The sequence below is a fragment of the Onychomys torridus genome, chromosome X (assembly GCF_903995425.1).
Source record: "Onychomys torridus chromosome X, mOncTor1.1, whole genome shotgun sequence".
Taxonomy (NCBI): Eukaryota; Metazoa; Chordata; class Mammalia; order Rodentia; family Cricetidae; genus Onychomys; species Onychomys torridus.
The window spans coordinates 89,903,431-89,920,856 of NC_050466.1; the positions used below are offsets into that span (position 1 = coordinate 89,903,431).

General features: G+C 40.9%; 1 protein-coding gene across 1 annotated transcript in view; it reads right to left on the reverse strand.

Annotated features, from left to right (window-relative positions):
- Positions 1–8,909, reverse strand: part of Tex11 (testis expressed 11) — a 301,157-nt gene extending 292,248 nt beyond the window's left edge. The window contains exon 1 of the mRNA XM_036174947.1: positions 8,793–8,909. Coding sequence (XP_036030840.1) covers positions 8,793–8,874 — 82 coding nt within the window. The 5' untranslated portion in view covers positions 8,875–8,909. The remainder of the gene's footprint in view (positions 1–8,792) is intronic.
- Positions 8,910–17,426: the final 8,517 nt, after the last annotated feature.

Sequence of the window (17,426 nt, forward strand, 5' to 3'; positions counted from 1 at the left end):
TAGTCCTGGCTTAAAATATTGGTAAAAGGATGAGGGATATTTTTAAATAATGTTTTTAAAAATCCAAATACTGGGGTTTTGTTTTTGGTTTTGTGTTGTTTTGTTTTTTTTTCTTTTCTTTAAGATTCATTTATTTATTACAAATACAGTGTTCTGTCTACATGCCAGAAGAGGGCACCAGATATCATTACAGATGGTTGTGAGCCACCACGTGGTTGCTGGGGATTGAACTCATGACCTCTGGAAGAACAGCCAGTGCTCTTAACCTCTGAGCCACCTCTCCAGCCCCCTGTTGTTGTTTTTTTCAAGACAAGGTTTCTCTGTGTAGCCCTTGCTGTCCTGGAGCATGCTCTGTGTACTAGGCTGGCCTCAAACTCAGAGATCCACCTGCCTCTGCCTCCTGAATGCTGGGATTAAAGGCATGTGCCACCATCACCTGGCCAAATACTGTTTTAAAGCAGATTTTTTTATTTAAAAAATAATGAAGTGCTAGATAGCAAACTTAGGGCCTCAAGAATACCAGACAGGTATTTTACCACTGACTTAGATAGCCACACTTGAAATACTAAAAATAAGACAAACTCCAATAAAAATTTTTGGTGTTGGGTAGTAGGTCCAGAGCCCTTTAAAAGCTAGTTAAGTGCTCCACCACTGAGCTACATTCCCCAGCCGCAAACCCATATACATTTTTGAGTTGCTGGGGTTTTTTTTAAATCATAAAATGTGGCTTAAGCGGCTTTCCTATAATCCCAGCACTCAGAAGGCAGAGGCAGGCAGATCATCATAAATTCAAGGCCAGCCTGGTCTATATAGAGTTTCAGGCCAGCCAGGGCTACATAGTACGACCCTGTCTCAATAACTAAACAACAAAAAAAGAACCTCAGATGTTATAAAACTACTATAATTTCTGGCTGCAGCATATATGAGACTGTGAAGCAGTAATTTTGGGTTCTGAATGTCTTAAGCAGTTAATGTTTTATATAATTCCCCTTTATCAAACTAATTCTGATCCTTTCAAAACCCATTTTCAGTGTCAATCAATGGAACAATTTGATTGACACCAGCAGAGGCAATGTCATACTGCAGTCCTTTAGGATAAAATGCAGTCAGAAAAGCTGGGTAGAGAGTAGAGATCACATGGCTGAATAAGGGTTACACGAGGAAGGAGAAGCTTCCTTTCAGAAGAAGCTCACAAAACAGCTTTTAAATGCAGTCCTTCCTAAGATGTGAAGACAGCATGGCGTGTTAAGGTCGGATCAAGCAAAATTGTGCACTGGAAACAAAAAAAGAATGGCAAAACTATGCTATCAGAATAAAGTATAATTATGACATGATTTCAGTCTATCTAATTTAAATAAGATTCCTGCTAGCTAAAACTCTGGTATCATTCTATTGCAATGGCCCTGTTAACCAGCATCAATTAATGCTAATTAGGTAGACGAGATTCTAAGTACAGTGTAATAAAAAAATAACCATTTCCCCTGTCTTTGAAGAAGGAAATTTCTGTTACAACATGGAAAAATCTATCAAAATCCCTGCCCATGCCCCCTACCTGCAGTGACCTCCATCAGCTCAACTAGTCAGTCAAAAGCCAAAGCAACTCAAAGGTCTATCAGGGTCAGTTCAAGATTCTCCTTCATGTCACAATGATTACATGCATCTTCTTTAGGGAGAAAAGAACCCAAAGCGAGATGTGATGGCTCACATCTTGTAATCTAAGCACTTGAGAAGCCAGCCTGGGCTACAGAGTGAGACTCCCGTCTCAAGGTGGGGGGGGGGGGCAAAAGTTAGCATGTGCATAGTGCTTCAGACTCAAGGCTTTTGTCAGATGCATTCTCATTTCCTTGCTAAACTAGTCTATACAGGAGACCTCAGTTTTTGTAAAATGGGTTCAACCTCTAGCAGTGGAAACAGTGTAGAGTAGTAGCAGAGCACCACAGCAGTAGAGCATTTACCTAGTGAAAATGAAATGAGTTTAAAATAAAAAAGGCATCACGTCTTAGGTAACACAAACAGAATAGAACAAGGCTGTGGGACAAATGACAAAGCAAGAACACTATAGGGAAAAAAAGACCAGAGATAAAAGAGATGTGCCAAAACCACTCACTCAGAGAACCACACTAGGGCTCCAATTGTATGCTAATCTAAACTATTCGAACTACAGAGGCTGGTTCAAATAAAAAACAGCTCAAACACCAAAAAAAGCGGATGGCATGGCTAACACGCGTGGCCATAGACTAAAATCACACTGTAAATCATTGTTTCTATGCATGGCAGGATAATCCTGTTTCAGGAAATCCCAAATCATGAAATGAGTATGATACTAGTGAATCCAAGCAATAAGTTGTCTCATGCAGAAAGTAAAACTGCATCCATTATAGTTGCCAGGGACCTATTCAGAGCAGTGTGTTACAGACATAAGCAGTGTCCTGATCCTAGAAGGAAACAAGAGAAAGATGCAGGGCAAGCTAACCTTATGAACAAAACAAGCGGTCATGACATAGCTTCACAAATGAACAATCCTAGCTTTCAGCTTCCCCTGGAGTGATAAAAAGTTAGTGTCCCATCTTCTAAAGGCTACCCAAAAAGTGTGTGTTTTCAATTTAAAGCTGAGTCCAGCATGGTTTAGCCTCAGGGAAGAATAGGAACTGTGGCCTCCACTGTTAGGAGCCACTGCTCAACACCCTCTGTGAGCACAGAGAAAGCAGATGAAACCCCAGTGGCCTGCTTCTCCTGGGAGAAGGAACAAGTTGGGAGAGGCTGTCAGACTAGGCGGGCTGACTAATGGGGCTCCTCTCCTGCACAAAGGCATGAAGACAGAAAGGTGCTTCCCTTGTCTAACGCACAAACACCAACAAAATGACGAAAGAAGCCAAAACGTTCCAGAGGAACACACCTCCAGAAACTGACCCTATTGAAATATGATATGATCTACCTGACAAAGAATTTAAAACAACTCCTGTAAAGATGCTCACTTAGGCCAAGAAAACAATGCACAAACAAAATAAGAATTCCAACACAGAGGAGGCTAGTGAGATAGCTCCATGGGTAAAGGTGCTTGCCACTAAGCCTGGCAACCTGACTTCAATTCCAGGACTCACATGGTAGAAGGAAAGAACTGATCCCTACAAGTTGTCCTTTGACCTCCATATGTCTACCACGGCATACACACACATAAAAAAAAAGCAGAAGGAGAAGAATATGACATATCAATTCACATCTGTCATGACAGCTATTATCTAAGAATAGGAAGACAGGCCAAGGTTCCGAAGGTACAGGCATTTTGATCTATACAACCTGTGTAACTTGCTTTGTTTTCTGTAGCTGAGATAAAATATTCTGGCAAGAAGCAACTTAGGAAAGAAATAGCTTATTTTGGCTCACAATTCAAGGCATGGGAGGGATCCATCATGGTGGGGAAGTCAAGGCAGCAGCTGCTCACACTATGTCCACAGTCAGAAGAGAGCAATGACTATGTGCTGATTAGTGCTAATTAGTGCCCAGCTCACTTTCTCCATTTTATATGATCCAGGCTCCCCTGCCCAAGGAATGGTGCCACCCACCAGAAATGGGGAGGAGTGGATCTGGGAGAGAGGGGAGGTGGGGGGCTATGAGGAGAGGAGGGAGGGGAAACGGGGATGTAATATGTGAGAGAATAAGTAAATAAATATAAAAAACCTCAATATCAAAAAAGATGTGTCTTCCTACATCAATTAACAATATCAAGATCATTTCTCATAGGCACGTCCAAAGACCTAACTCCCAGATGATTCTAGATTCTGTCAAGTTGACAATTAACATTAACCATATACCATATAAAGGTAGAAGGAAAGAACCGATTCCATAATGTTGTCCTCTGACCTCCACACTCATGCTATGGCATGCACACACATACATATACATGCACACACACACACACACACACACACACACACACACACACACAAATAATATTAATTAATTAATTAAAAACAGAAGACAGGTATTGGTAGAAATAAGAAATTGCAATCTTTGTATACTGCTGGTGAAAATACAAAATGGGATAGCGGCTATGGAACAAAGTACAGAGGTTCCCACAAACAAAAAAAAATAGCTAGGCAGAGTGGTGTACTTCTGGAGAAATCAAGGTATTGCTATAATTAATGAGACAATTTCACATAGTTTATTTGGAAATTAAAAGAGGTTTATTTCAGCCGGGCAATGGTGGCGCATACCTTTAATCCCAGCACTCGGGAGGCAGAGCCAGGTGGATCTCTGTGAGTTTGAGGCCAGCCTGGTCTACAGAGAGAGAGATCCAGGACAGGCTCCAAAACTACATGGAGAAACCCTGTCGGGGGGGGGGGGTTATTTCAGGGGTAACTTACAACCAATAAGAGGTTGTTTACTGGATCCAGGAGAGATGAGGTACAGTCCAGCATAGTTCTCTGGGGAACTCTGACTTGGTCTGCAAATCCAGCCTCCAGGACCATGAGGAGCTAAATGGGTGAACATGTACACATCTTGGGTCTTATGGGGTCTCCTCTTGGCCACACCCCAGGGGCAGGTCCTAGGCAGGTTACTTGCTGCTACACTAGGGGCAATGTTTCAAGGTCAAAGCTGGAACAGCTACCCATTACATCAAGGTCTTGAGATTAGCACTCCTATGTTTACTGAAGTACCATTTACAACAGATAAAGACACAAGGGCCTACGGATGAAGGACAAAGAAAAAATTACCAAGCACATGCATATAGTCCCAGCTACTTGGAAAGTTGAGACAGATGAGATACTTGAGTGGAGGAGCTCAAGGCTTGGTCAACATAATGAGAGCCTTCTTTTTAAAGAAGAGGGAGAGGAGGAGGAAGGGAGTGTGACAATTGACAAATAGGATTTCATTAAATTAAAAAGCTTCTGCACAGTAAAGGAAACAATCAAGTGAAGAGACAGCCTCCAGAACTGGAGAAAAGGTTGGCTAACTGCACATCTGACAAAGGACTCATATCTAAAATATACAAAGAACTTAAAATCTAAATATCAAAAAATCGAACAATTGGGGTTGGGGCTTTAGCTCAGTGGTAAAGGCCCTGGGTTCGGTCCTCAGCTCTGGCAAAAAAAAAAAAAAAAAAAAAAAAGAATCAAACAATCTAATCAATAATGAGCTAATGAGATGGACAGTACTCAAAAGATGAAGTACAAATGGACAATGAACATATGAAAAGATGCTCAACTTCACTGGCTATCAGAACACTTCAAATTAAAACTACATTGAGGGCCAGGAAGATAGCTCAGTGATAGAGTATTTGCAAATGCTAGCTAGGACGTGGAGGAAAAATGAAACCAGCAAAAAGAAGAAAATGACCAAATGTAATTGGTGCTGTAACTATAAAGGAAGGTCAGAGTAACTTTGCCTGCTTGAAGGATAGAATTAGGATGTTAAGATAAAGAACATTGAGGAGAAGCAGCACAATGGCATGGAAAAGCACAGTGAGTCCTGAAGGGCCTAAGTAGCTACAAGAGAGTAAAGGCTGTCCGAAGAAAGGCCATTAGAATGGCACATAAGGGGCGAACCTTAAAAGACTGCACGGGACAGTACGGTTTGATTCTGTTGATCATTCAACCACTTCCTTTCATAAACTGTTCTTCCTACCTAGTAGATGCATATGAGGTGGTTTCTACAGACACTGTAGAGTAAATCATGCTTTCAACTCTATAAACTTTATAACCCTCTTGGCATCTTTCTAATAGTGTTGCCATCCTTAATCTGCAGATCCCATTGTGACATTTAAAATAATGGAAGAAAAAAAAGATAGTTCAAGGGATCCTCCAAGTAAGTAAAGTTCTTTGAGTTTCTGTGAAAGCTAATTATCTTGAGTGAGTTTCTCTATTCAATTGTTTAGTCTAAATCTGTACTTACTAATATAGTAATAACCCTAAAGATGAGAAGTGTGGCTAGTCCAAATTGAGATATATGGGACTGGAAGTGGGGCTCAGTAGGGCTGGACATGTGGGGCTGGATATGTGTGGCTGGACATGTGGGGCTGGACATGTGAGGCTGGACATGTGGAGCTGGACATGTGGGGCTGGACATGTGAGGCTGGACATGTGAGGCTAGACATGTGGGGCTGGACATGTGAGGCTAGACATGTGGAGCTGGACATGTGGGGCTGGACATGTGGGGCTGGACATGTGAGGCTGGACATGTGGGGCTGGACATGTGAGGCTGGACATGTGGGGCTGGACATGTGGGGCTTGAGGCTAGCAGTTGCACACACATGTAATCCTAACATAAATAAGGCCCTATGTTCAATCCCCTGTTCTGTCAAAATAAAGCAACCCACCAGTCAGTGGTGGCACACGCCTGTAATCCCAGCACTCGGGAGGCAGAGGCAGGTGGATCTCTGTGAGTTCGAGGCCAGCCTGGTCTACAGAACTAGTTCCAGGACAGCCAGAGCTACATAGAGAAACTCTGTCTCGAAATTAAGTAATTAATTGTAAAACAACCCAATAAGTGCTACAATTACAAAATACAAAGCAGATTTCAGGGAATAAAATATCTCAGTAATTTTGTATATGTTGAAACAATAATATTTTGTCTCTGATGAGTTACAAGTATTAAGATTAAAATCCCTGCCAAAATTGTTTAATCCCTGGGGCTGGAGAGATGACTCAGCAGTTAAGAGCAATTACTGCTCTTCCAAAGGAACCAGGTTTGATTCCCAGCACCCACATGGCAACTCATAACCATCTGTAACTCCAGTTTCAGAAAACTTGACACCTTCTTCTAGCCTCTGTGGGCACCAGGCACGCAGGTGGTGCACAGACAGACATGCAGTCAAATTACCATTACACATAAATTAAAAATAAGTGAATCTTTTTTAAAAAATTGACTTCACCTATTTATCTGTTTAATGTGTCTACCAGAATATTATAAATTATATTTGTAGCTCATTAATTTCTACTAGACAGGGCTGGTATTGAGTACATACCATGACTATTCAATTTTGTATACATTTTTTGGCAGTTTTATTATATAGCCTAAGTGGGCCTCAAATTCACAATGTAGTTCAAGGTACTGTTAAACTCACAATCCTCCTGTGTTAGCCCCTGGGAGTGTTGAGATTACAGGCATATGGCACCACACCCAGCTTTATTTTTCTGAAGACTTTATGAAATAAATAAATAAACAATCATAAATATAACAGAAAAAGAAAATATAAATCACATGGGCATTTATATCACAACAAGCTAAAGAAATTAAAAATCCGGGTTGGGGATTTAGCTCTGTGGTAGAGCGCTTGCCTAGCAAGCACAAGGCCCTGGGTTCAGTCCCCAGCTCTGAAGAAAAAAGAAAGAAAGAAAGAAAGAAAGAAAGAAAGAAAGAAAGAAAGAAAGAAAGAAAGAAAGAAAGAAAGAAAGAAAATTTTCGCCGGGCAGTGGTGGCTCATGCCTGTAATCCCAGCACTCGGGAGGCAGAGGCAGGCGTATCTCTGTGAGTTCGAGGCCAGCCTGGTTTACCAAGTGAGTTCCAGGAAAGGCGCAAAGCTACACAGAGAAACCCTGTCTCGAAAAACAAAATCAAAAAAAGAAAGAAATTAAAAATCCAAAGAAAAGAGTACGAGAATTTGTCTCCAAACTAACCATAAGGAAAGGTTCATGAAGCTTGATAATGCCCTTTGTTGCTCATTATGCTGCTTAGGATGGCCTCAAACTAGTTTTCTATCTTGCAGTAATTGTTTTTATGCTTTTTAAATTTATACGTGTGTGTGTGTGTGTGTGTGTGTGTGTGTGTGTGTGTGTGTGTGTCCAGTATGGAGGTCAATGGACAATTTTCCAGAATTGGTTCTCTCCTTCAACCATGTAGGGCCCAGGGATCAACACAGGGCATCAGGCTTGGTGGCAGGCATCTTTACTGGCTAAGCATACTCACCTGCGCTTACAATAATTTTTTTTAAAGGTCTGCCTCTTTATAGCCCCAAGATTTAATGGCTTATGGATGGTGGCAGTTTTCAGTTAAAAGCATTTAAAAAGCAGGATATACAGTAGCTAGTTGCCTTGACACCACAGAAGCAAACGCACCTCCTCAAACCCCTGCCCTGAGGCAGAGCTCACTACCCTTATTCAGGCCTTACAATTAGGAAAAAATATCTTAAACGTCTCCACCAACTACAACAATAGCTTTCTAGTATCATCTGCCTATCTGCTTGCAATAATTTTTAAATGTACTTTTAACACAGTATTTTTCAGGTTAAACAGTATAATTCTGTATATCCTAAAATTCCTGGAAGAAATTATGGATTGTGAGCAGAAAATAAGCTATGGATTGTGAGTTTTGTTTCCTTATACTAGCTCATAAAAGGTTCCAAATGTCTAGTGTTTCTGGCACATAAATAAGAAAACTGGGGCAATGGATACTCTGAAAAGACACACTTAAGAGACAAACCTGCATGTATATCTCTGCAATCCAGGGCCTTTCAATCCAGGGCTTTACATGTGGAAGGTAAACACTACCACTGAGCTACTGCCCAGCTCCTTATTTGTTTTGTTTTGTTCTTTGAGACTGCTACTTGAGGTACAACCTTCTTGCAAATGCTGGGATTACAGGCTAGGTGTGGTGGTTGACACCTGCACTCAGGATGCTGAGATTGGAGGATGGCAAGTTTGAGGATAACCTAAGCTAACTAAGTTCTAGGTCAGCCTGAGACACAGAGTAAAAATTCTGTCTCAAGAAGCCAGAGGTTGGGGGGGCAGGATTTAGAAACCTTAAACAATACAGAAAACAGTTTGACATTTCTGTTACAGTGCAAAGCTTGGTACCTTTAAAGTCCATGCAGCAAAGGTCAACAATGCCATCCATTTTTTTAAATCCCTGGCTCCAGCCTATGGAACAAGAAAACATTTTAATATTCCATACTTTTGAGAAATTAATTTCTCAAAAACACTTTTTTATTTATTTTTCTTTTATATGCACTGGCGTTTTGCCTGCATGTATGTGTGTGAGGGTGTCAGAGTCCCTGGAACTGTCTGGAGTTACAGACGGTTGTAAGCTGCCCTATGGGCGCTGGGAATTGAACCTGGGTCCTCTGGAAGAGCAGCCAGCTCTTAACACTGAGACATCTCTTCTGCCCCTCAAAAATACTTTTTTTCCGGACAATTTTTCCCCATTGCTTATTACCTGAAAGTGCAGGGAAGTTGAGGAAGCTGGAAACCCTGGGGAAAGTTAAGGCGGGAGGTTCAGGCTGTCTCAAGACTATCACATTATCTCCTGAGGCCCTCACTCCCCAAAGCGAGAAGCGGTGTGAGCCGCGCTCTGTGATTGGTCTGCTTGGCACGCACTGCTCCGCCCTCATAGTTCAACCGCCCTCAGAGGCATCCCATCAGCCCCCGCGTTCTTTCCCCGCTCTTACTCCTCCCGCTAACTGAAGCCGCTTTTCTGGCACGGCCCTGCAATTCCCACCCCTCCAACCTCATCAAAATGACTGCCTCGACCCTCCTTACCCTGCCCACAAACTGCCCGCTCCAAACGTATATTGCTTGGGGCAGACCTAAAAAGTATTCATCAGATGGCCAATTCTTGCCAGTTCTAAAGCGCCCACCTGGGCTGCAGGTGCGAGGCCCTGGGTTCAATAAAACACACACAATGAAACCAGCTGACAAGGCTGAAGCACTTCCTGCCCACCAAACCACTCACCGGCTGTGACGCCAGCTCCTTGGCCTCGAAGGTGCCCCACACACGCCTCCAGGGAGCCAAGCCCCGCCCCCCTCCACTACGTCATCAAAGGCCACTCCCAGTTGGCCTTTTCCCTATATTGATCCTAAGCCTTAGAATCCAGTCTAGATTCTCTACACTGGGTGAAACCAGAATGAGACTCTCAGGGAAAGGGCTGTGATGAAAAGCCAGAAGTGTACCGCCATTCAAGGAAAGGACAGGTGGCAGCCAGGATTACAAAAAGAAAAGAGCAGGAAAACACATGCATGTACACTACAAAGAGTGTGGGGAGTGGGAGAAGTATATAGTGCTGCTGAATGTTTAAGATTGTTGAGGAATCCGGCACAATAGCACAGACTTGTAGTTCCAGCAGTCAGAGGCTGAAGCAAGAGAATCCGTTGAGCCCAGGCACTCTGGATCCAGAAAACTCCTGCAAAGAAATAAGTAAGTAGTGTCAAAACTCAAAAAATAGGAAATTGAGCACTCCGGCCAGGGAAGCAGATAGGCAAACTGCAGATCAGCAGCTCTTCACCTCTCCCTCCATTCCTCCAAGTCCAATCCCCCAGTCTCATCCCCAGTTCTATGGCAGACCACCTGCTGCTGCCTCTCCTCACTCTCTGTCCCCATTCCCAGGGGACTACGCAGATCTTGGTAGAACACCCTGCTTTCAATCCCTCCTGTGGACCACTTCATCCTGCCCTGCTAGCTGATCCCTATTCCTAAGTATTAGCTCCTAATACCTAGAAAAACATTTTACCCAGAACCCCTAGTGGCCATCTCAATCAAGATCTCAGAATTTCCTATGAGGCAACACACAGCTACCACACCCTCCTAAGAACCAGAGAGAGCAACAGAAATCAAGGAACAAAACACCTATCTAATAAAGTCAAGTCCAGAGATCAGCACCTACAATTACAATCTTCCCAAACCCAAATGCCTAGATACTAGCATAAAAATACAATAACAGTCAGGACACTATGTCTCCACTAGAGCCCAGCAACCCTACCACAGTAGGCACTGAGAATTGCAACACAGCCAAAGCACAAGAAGAAGACCTTCAAATAGCCTGTATGAATATGATAGAGGTCCTCCAAGAGGAATAAACCCCTTTCATAAATCTATGAAAACAGAACAGTGGAAGGAAATGAATAAAATTGTTGAAGGCTTGAAAGTGAAACTAGCTATAATCAATAAAGGAAATCCAAACCGAGGGAAACTTGGAAATAAACAATTTAGAAACTGGAACAGGGACCTCAGAGGCAAGCCTCACCAACAGAATACAAGAGATGGAAGAGAGAATCTCAAGCACTGAAGACATGATAGAAGAAACAGATACCTCAGAGAAAATGTTGAATCTTTAAAAATCCTGGCACAAAACATCCGGGAAATCTGGGAAACAATAGAAAGACCAAATCTACAAATAATGGGAATAGAGGAAGGAGAAGAAACTCAGGTCAAAGGCACAGAAAATATTTTCAACTAATTCATAGAAGAAAGTTTCCCTAAGCTAAAGAAGGAAATGCCTATCAAGGTACAAAAAGAATACAGAACACCAAATAGACTGGACCAGAAAAGAGAATCCCCTCAGCACATAATAATCAAAACTTGCAGTTACAACTGCAAGGAAAAAGGACCAAGAAACAAATAAGGGCGGATTTATTAGAATTACACCTGAGTTATCACTGGATACTCTAAAAGCCAGAAGGGCCTGTACAGATGTTCTACTGATGCTCAGAGACCACAGATGCCAGCCCAGACTACTATAACCACTAAAACTTTCAATCACAAAACACGGACAAAATAAGACATTCCATGATTCAAAAAAAAAAAAAATTAAGCACTACAAATCCATCCCTACAGAAGGTGCTAGAAGGAAAACTCTAATCTAAAGACATTAACTACACACAAGGAATGAATAAATGCAGAGCAGCAAATCAAGAGGGGAAACACACACAACAACAACATAACAGGAATCAACAATCACTGCTTATTAACATCTTTCAATTTCAATGGTCTCAATTCCCTAATAAGACACGGAACAGACTAACAGAATGGATGCAAAAACAGGATTCACCTTCTGCTGCATTAAAGAAACACACCTTAACATCAAGAATATACATTAACTCAGGATAAAAGGATGGAAAATGATATTCCAAGAAAATGGACCTAAGAAGCAAGCTGGTATAGTCATTTTAATATCTGAAAAAATAGACTTCAAACTAAAAGTAATCATAAGACATAGGGAAGGACACTACATATTCAAAGAAAAAAATCTACCAAGAGAACATTTCAATTCTTAACATCTATGCACCAAACACAAGGGCACCCAAGTTCATAAAAAAATATGCTACTACAGCTTACTTAAATCACACATCCCACACACACTGATAGTGGGAGACATCAGTACCCCACTCTCACCAATTGACAGGTCATCCAGACAAAACCTACACAGAGAAATGCTGGAGCTAACTGAAATTATAAACAAATGGATCTAACAGATATGACAGAGCACATATTCAACCAAACACAAAAGAATATAACTACTCAGCACCTCATGGAACTTTCCCCAAAACTGGCCACATACCCAGACACAAAGCAAGTCTCAACACATACAAAAAATGTGAAATAACACTCTACATTCTATCTGACCACCACAGATTAAAGCTGGATATAAACAACAACAGAAAGATTACAAACTCATGGAAAATGAACAACTCATACTGAATAAAAATGGATCAAAACAGAAATTAATAAATTGAAGACTTTCTAGAATTGAATGAAAATGAAACACAATATACCCAAACATATGAGACACAATAAACACAGTTCTAAAAGACAAGTTCATAGAACTAAGCACTTATGTAGAAAGATGGAAACATCTCATACTAGTAATTTAACAGCACATATGAAAGCTCTAGAACAAAAAGAAGAAATCACACCTAAAAGGAGTAGACAGCAAGAAATAATCAAACTCAGTTTGAAATCAATAAAATAGAAACAAACAAAAATACAAAGATTCAATGAAATGAAGTTGGCTCTTTGAGAAAATCAGTAAGATTGATAAACCCTTGTCCAAATTAACTAAAAGGCGGAGAGAGAATATCCAAAATAATAAAATCAGAAATGAAAAGGGGGACATAGCAGATACCAAGGAAATCTAGAGAATCATAAGGACATACTTTAAAAACCTGTACTCTACCAAATTGTTGTCAAGTCTAAAAGAAATAGATAACTTTCTTGATACATACCACTTATCAAAGTTAAATCAAGATCAAATAAGCAATTTAAACAGACCTAAAGCCCCTAGTGAAATAGAAGCATCCATTAAAAGTCTCCCAAGAAAAACAAAAAACAAAAAACAAAAAACACAGGGCCAGTTTTTATGGCAGAAGTCTACCAGACTTCCAAAGAAGAGCTAACACCAATACTCCACAAATTATTCCACAAAATAGAAACAAAAGGAACACTGCTCAATTCACTTTATGAGGCCACAGTTATCCTAATACACAAACCACATAAAAACCCAACAATGAAAGAATTACAGACCAATTTTCCTTATGAACATAGATGCAAAAATACTCAATAAAATACTTCCAAACTGAATGCAAGAACACATCAAGAAGATCATCCACTATAACCAAGTAGGCTTCATCCCAGAGATGTGGGGATGGTTCAACATAGTTAAGTCAGTAATCCACCATATAAACAAACTGAAAGACAAAAACCACATGATCATCTCATTAGACGCAGAGAAAAACTTTAACGAAATCCAACAGCCTTCCATGATAAAAGTCCTGGAGAGACTAGGAATACGAGGACAAACCTCAATATAATGAAGGCAATTTAGGGTGTGCTCATAACCAGCACCAACTTCATAGAGAGAAACTCAAAGCAATTTCACTAAAACCAGGAATAAGACATGGCTGTCCATTCTTATGTATTGAATATAATACTTGAAGTCTAAGCTGGAACAATAAGACACCTGAAGGAGATCAAGGGGATACAAGTAGGAAAGGAAGAAGTTAAAGTATCTTTATTTGCAGATGATATGATAGTACACATCAGTGACTAAAAAAATTCCAGCAGGAAACTCCTACAGCTGATTGTTGTGGAATATTCCATTACATTGTGTAAACATATATCACTGTAATTGGTCTAATAAAAAGCTAAACATGAGGTATAGAAGGGACTTCAGCACAGAGAGAGCTCTGGGAAGAAGAAAGGCAGGGTCGCCAGCCAGACACAGAGAGAGCAAGACATGCAGGAGAAGAGGTAAAAGCCACAAGTCATGTGGCAACATGTAGATGAATAGAAATGGGTTAATTTAAATTATAAGAGCTAGTGGGACAAGCCTAAACTATGGGCCAAGCTTTTATAATTAATAATGTCTCCGTGTCATTTTTTGTGAGCTAGTGGCCCAAAGAAAAATCCATCTACAGCTGATAAACACTTTCAGCTGAGTAGCTGGATACAAAATTAACTCACAAAAATCAGTAGCCTTCCGATATACAGATGACAAATGGACTGAGAAAGAAATCAGGGAAACAACACCCTTCACAATAACTTCAAATTATACAAAATATCTTGGGGTAACTCTCACCAACAAATGAAAGACTTTGTGATAAAAACCTTGAGACATTGAAAAAAGAAATTGAAGATATCAGAAGAGAAAAAGATCTCCATGGACAAGATTAATATAGTAAAAGTGGCCAACCTACCAAAACCAATCTACAGATTCAATGCAATTCTCATCAAAATTCCAACACAGATATGGAAAGGACAATTTTCAGCTTCATATGGAATCATACAAAAAAAGCCATGATAGCTAAAAACAATCTTGAATATAAAAGAACTGCTGCAGGTATCACCATCCCCAATTTCAAGTTATATTACAGAGCTATAGTAATAAAAATAGCATGATATTGGCACAAAAAAACAAACACATTGATCAATGGAATCTAATTGAAGACCCAGGCATAAATCTACACACCTATGAACACTTGGGATTTTTTGTTTGGTTGGTTTTTGGTTTTTGGTTTGTTTTTTTTTTTTATAAAGCAGGCAAAAATAAACATTGAAAAAAAAGAAACATCTTCAACAAATGGTGTTGGTCAAACTGGATATCTGCATGTAGAAGAATGCAGGTAGATCCACGATTATCACGTTGCACAAAACTCAAATCCAAATGAATCAAAGATCTCTACATAAAACCACACTGGACGTGGTTCTAGAAAGTTTGGAATGGCCTTGAACTCACCGGCATAGGAAAAGACTTCCTGAACAGAACACTGATAGCACAGGCACCAAGATCAACAATTAATAAATGGGACCTCTGAGGAGGGAAAGGAAACTGCAAGTCAGGATGTAAAATAAATAAGTAGATAAATAAGTAAATAACTTGTGCCTTTAAAAAGATAATTAAATGGGACCTCACGAAACTGAGACGCTTCTGAGTGGCAAAAGTACACAGTCATTCAGACAAGGCGTCAGCCTACAGAATAGGAAAAGATTTTTACCAACTAAATATAAGGTGGAAGGAGATAGGAGTTGGGTGTCCTTTCAGCTGAGGAGTTGGTGAGGTGAGAGGTGGCTGTGGCTTGTTCCTTTGTCTCTCTGATCTTTCAGTATTTACCCCAATTAAATACCTAGGTATTTAATTAAGACCAATTAGGGTTCATGCTACAGTGTTTCATTGCAGCAATTGTAACCCTAACTAACCAGTGATCCAGAAAGACAAATAAGGAATATATTCACTTATATGTGAATAGTAGCTGTTAAATCAATGATAACCAAGCTACAACCCATAGAACCACAGAGGTTAGGTATAGAGTAAGGAACTAGGGGGAACAGATAGATATCTCTAGGAGAGGGAAATAGAATAGATAGTTATGGATGAATTGAGGAGAGGGCTGGAATAGGAGGATCAAGTGGTAGAGGTAGGGAAAGGGGAACAAGGAAGAGATTACAGGGAGAGACAGCTAAAATGAAGGGCCAATTGAAGGGCAATATGAAAACCTAAAACAGTGGACACTTATATATATGAAAGCAATCCAAATGAAATCCCTAACTAATGGCGAGACAGAGCCCCAACTGGACAACTCGTCACCAAATGAAGCTCCCAGTACCAGGACTGTGTTGTATCTAATTGAATTGTTTGCTAAAGAGATCCCATAGGAATCCCCAAACAACACAGGCTGTTGCCAAGGCTATAGGTTGCTCTTCAAAAACTGACAGTAAGGCCCAAAGACAACAAAACTCACTGAACATGGAGAAGTCAAGCTGTTGCCTACATAGAGCCTTCATCCGCACATGCCAATATCTTTGGTACAGGAGGTTACTGCAAGCTACCAAAGGAGAAACGTTAAACACCAAAGCAGCCTCAAAACCTTTCATCTACATTGCTGTCCTGCCTGAAAGATGTGCTAGGGCAATGGTGGCACAAAGCTTGTGAGAGTAATCAATCAATATCTGATTTGACTTAAGGCCCACTCCACGAGATGGAATCTATACCTGACTCTGGCTGTGTGGCCAAGATAGTCCAGGGACCTAGGGGAAAACTAAATACTACTGTTCTAAAAGGAAAACAACGTAGCAATAAAATGACCCCTAATGACATTGTTATACTCAGATCAGGGCCTTGCTCAGCCATCAGCAGAGAAGCTTCCTTGTGCTGTAGATGGGAACAAATACAGAGACCCACAGTCAGACATTCCACAGAGAGTGAGAGACCTTGGAACACCCATCCTAAATTTCTCCATCAAATCTCTCCCCTCAGGACTCAGGGATACCCATGGAAGAGGAGGCAGAAGGAGTTAAGAGCCAGAGGGGATGGAAGACACCAAGAAAACAAGGCCCTCTAAACCAATATGAACAATGAACATATGATCTCACAAAGACCAGGGTAGCATGCACAGGATCTGCGCACAGGGTCTACACAAGTCTGCACAAGATCCTTTGTGTATATATTATGGCTTCCAGGTTAGTGTATTTATGGAATTCCTGAGTGTACAAATGAGTAGCTCTCTGTTTCTTTTGTTTGGCTGGTTGTTTTTTTTTTTGGGGGGGGGGGGGGGTTGTTGCTTGGTTTTTGGTTTTTTGAGACAGGGTTTCTCTTTGCAGCCATGGATATCCTGAGACTCTCTCTATAGACCAGGTTGGCCTCGAACTCACAGAGATCTGTCAACCTCTGCTTCCCAAGTGATAGGTTTAAAGAGGTGTCCCACCACCTCCCAGCTGGGTCTCTGTTTGTGTGTCTTCTCTTGGGCTCTTTTTATTCTGTTTGTTAGTTTTGGCGATTCCAGTGTGTTTGTTTTATCTTTTATATATATATTGGATTTTCCAGACAGGGTTTCTCTGTGTAGTCCTGGCTGTCCTGGAATTCGCTCTGTAGTCCAGGCTGGTCTCAAACTCACAGATTCACCTGCCTCTGCCTCGTGAGTGCTGGGATTAAAGGTGTGCGCCACCTCCATCAGGTTTTTATTTTATTTAAAAAAGAATTTGAGAAGACTGAAAAAAATCTTTAGTTCCAGGCTGGAGAGATGGCTCAGTGACTGCTCTTCCAGAGGACCCATGTTCAATTCCCAGCACCCACATGGCAGCTTCTATTCATCTGTAACTCCATTTCCAGGAGATCCAAGGCCATCTTCTGGCCTCCACAGACATTCTACCCAAACGGTGCACATACATGTAGGCAAGACACTCATACACATAAAATAATAATATTTTAATTTTTTTGTTTTTTT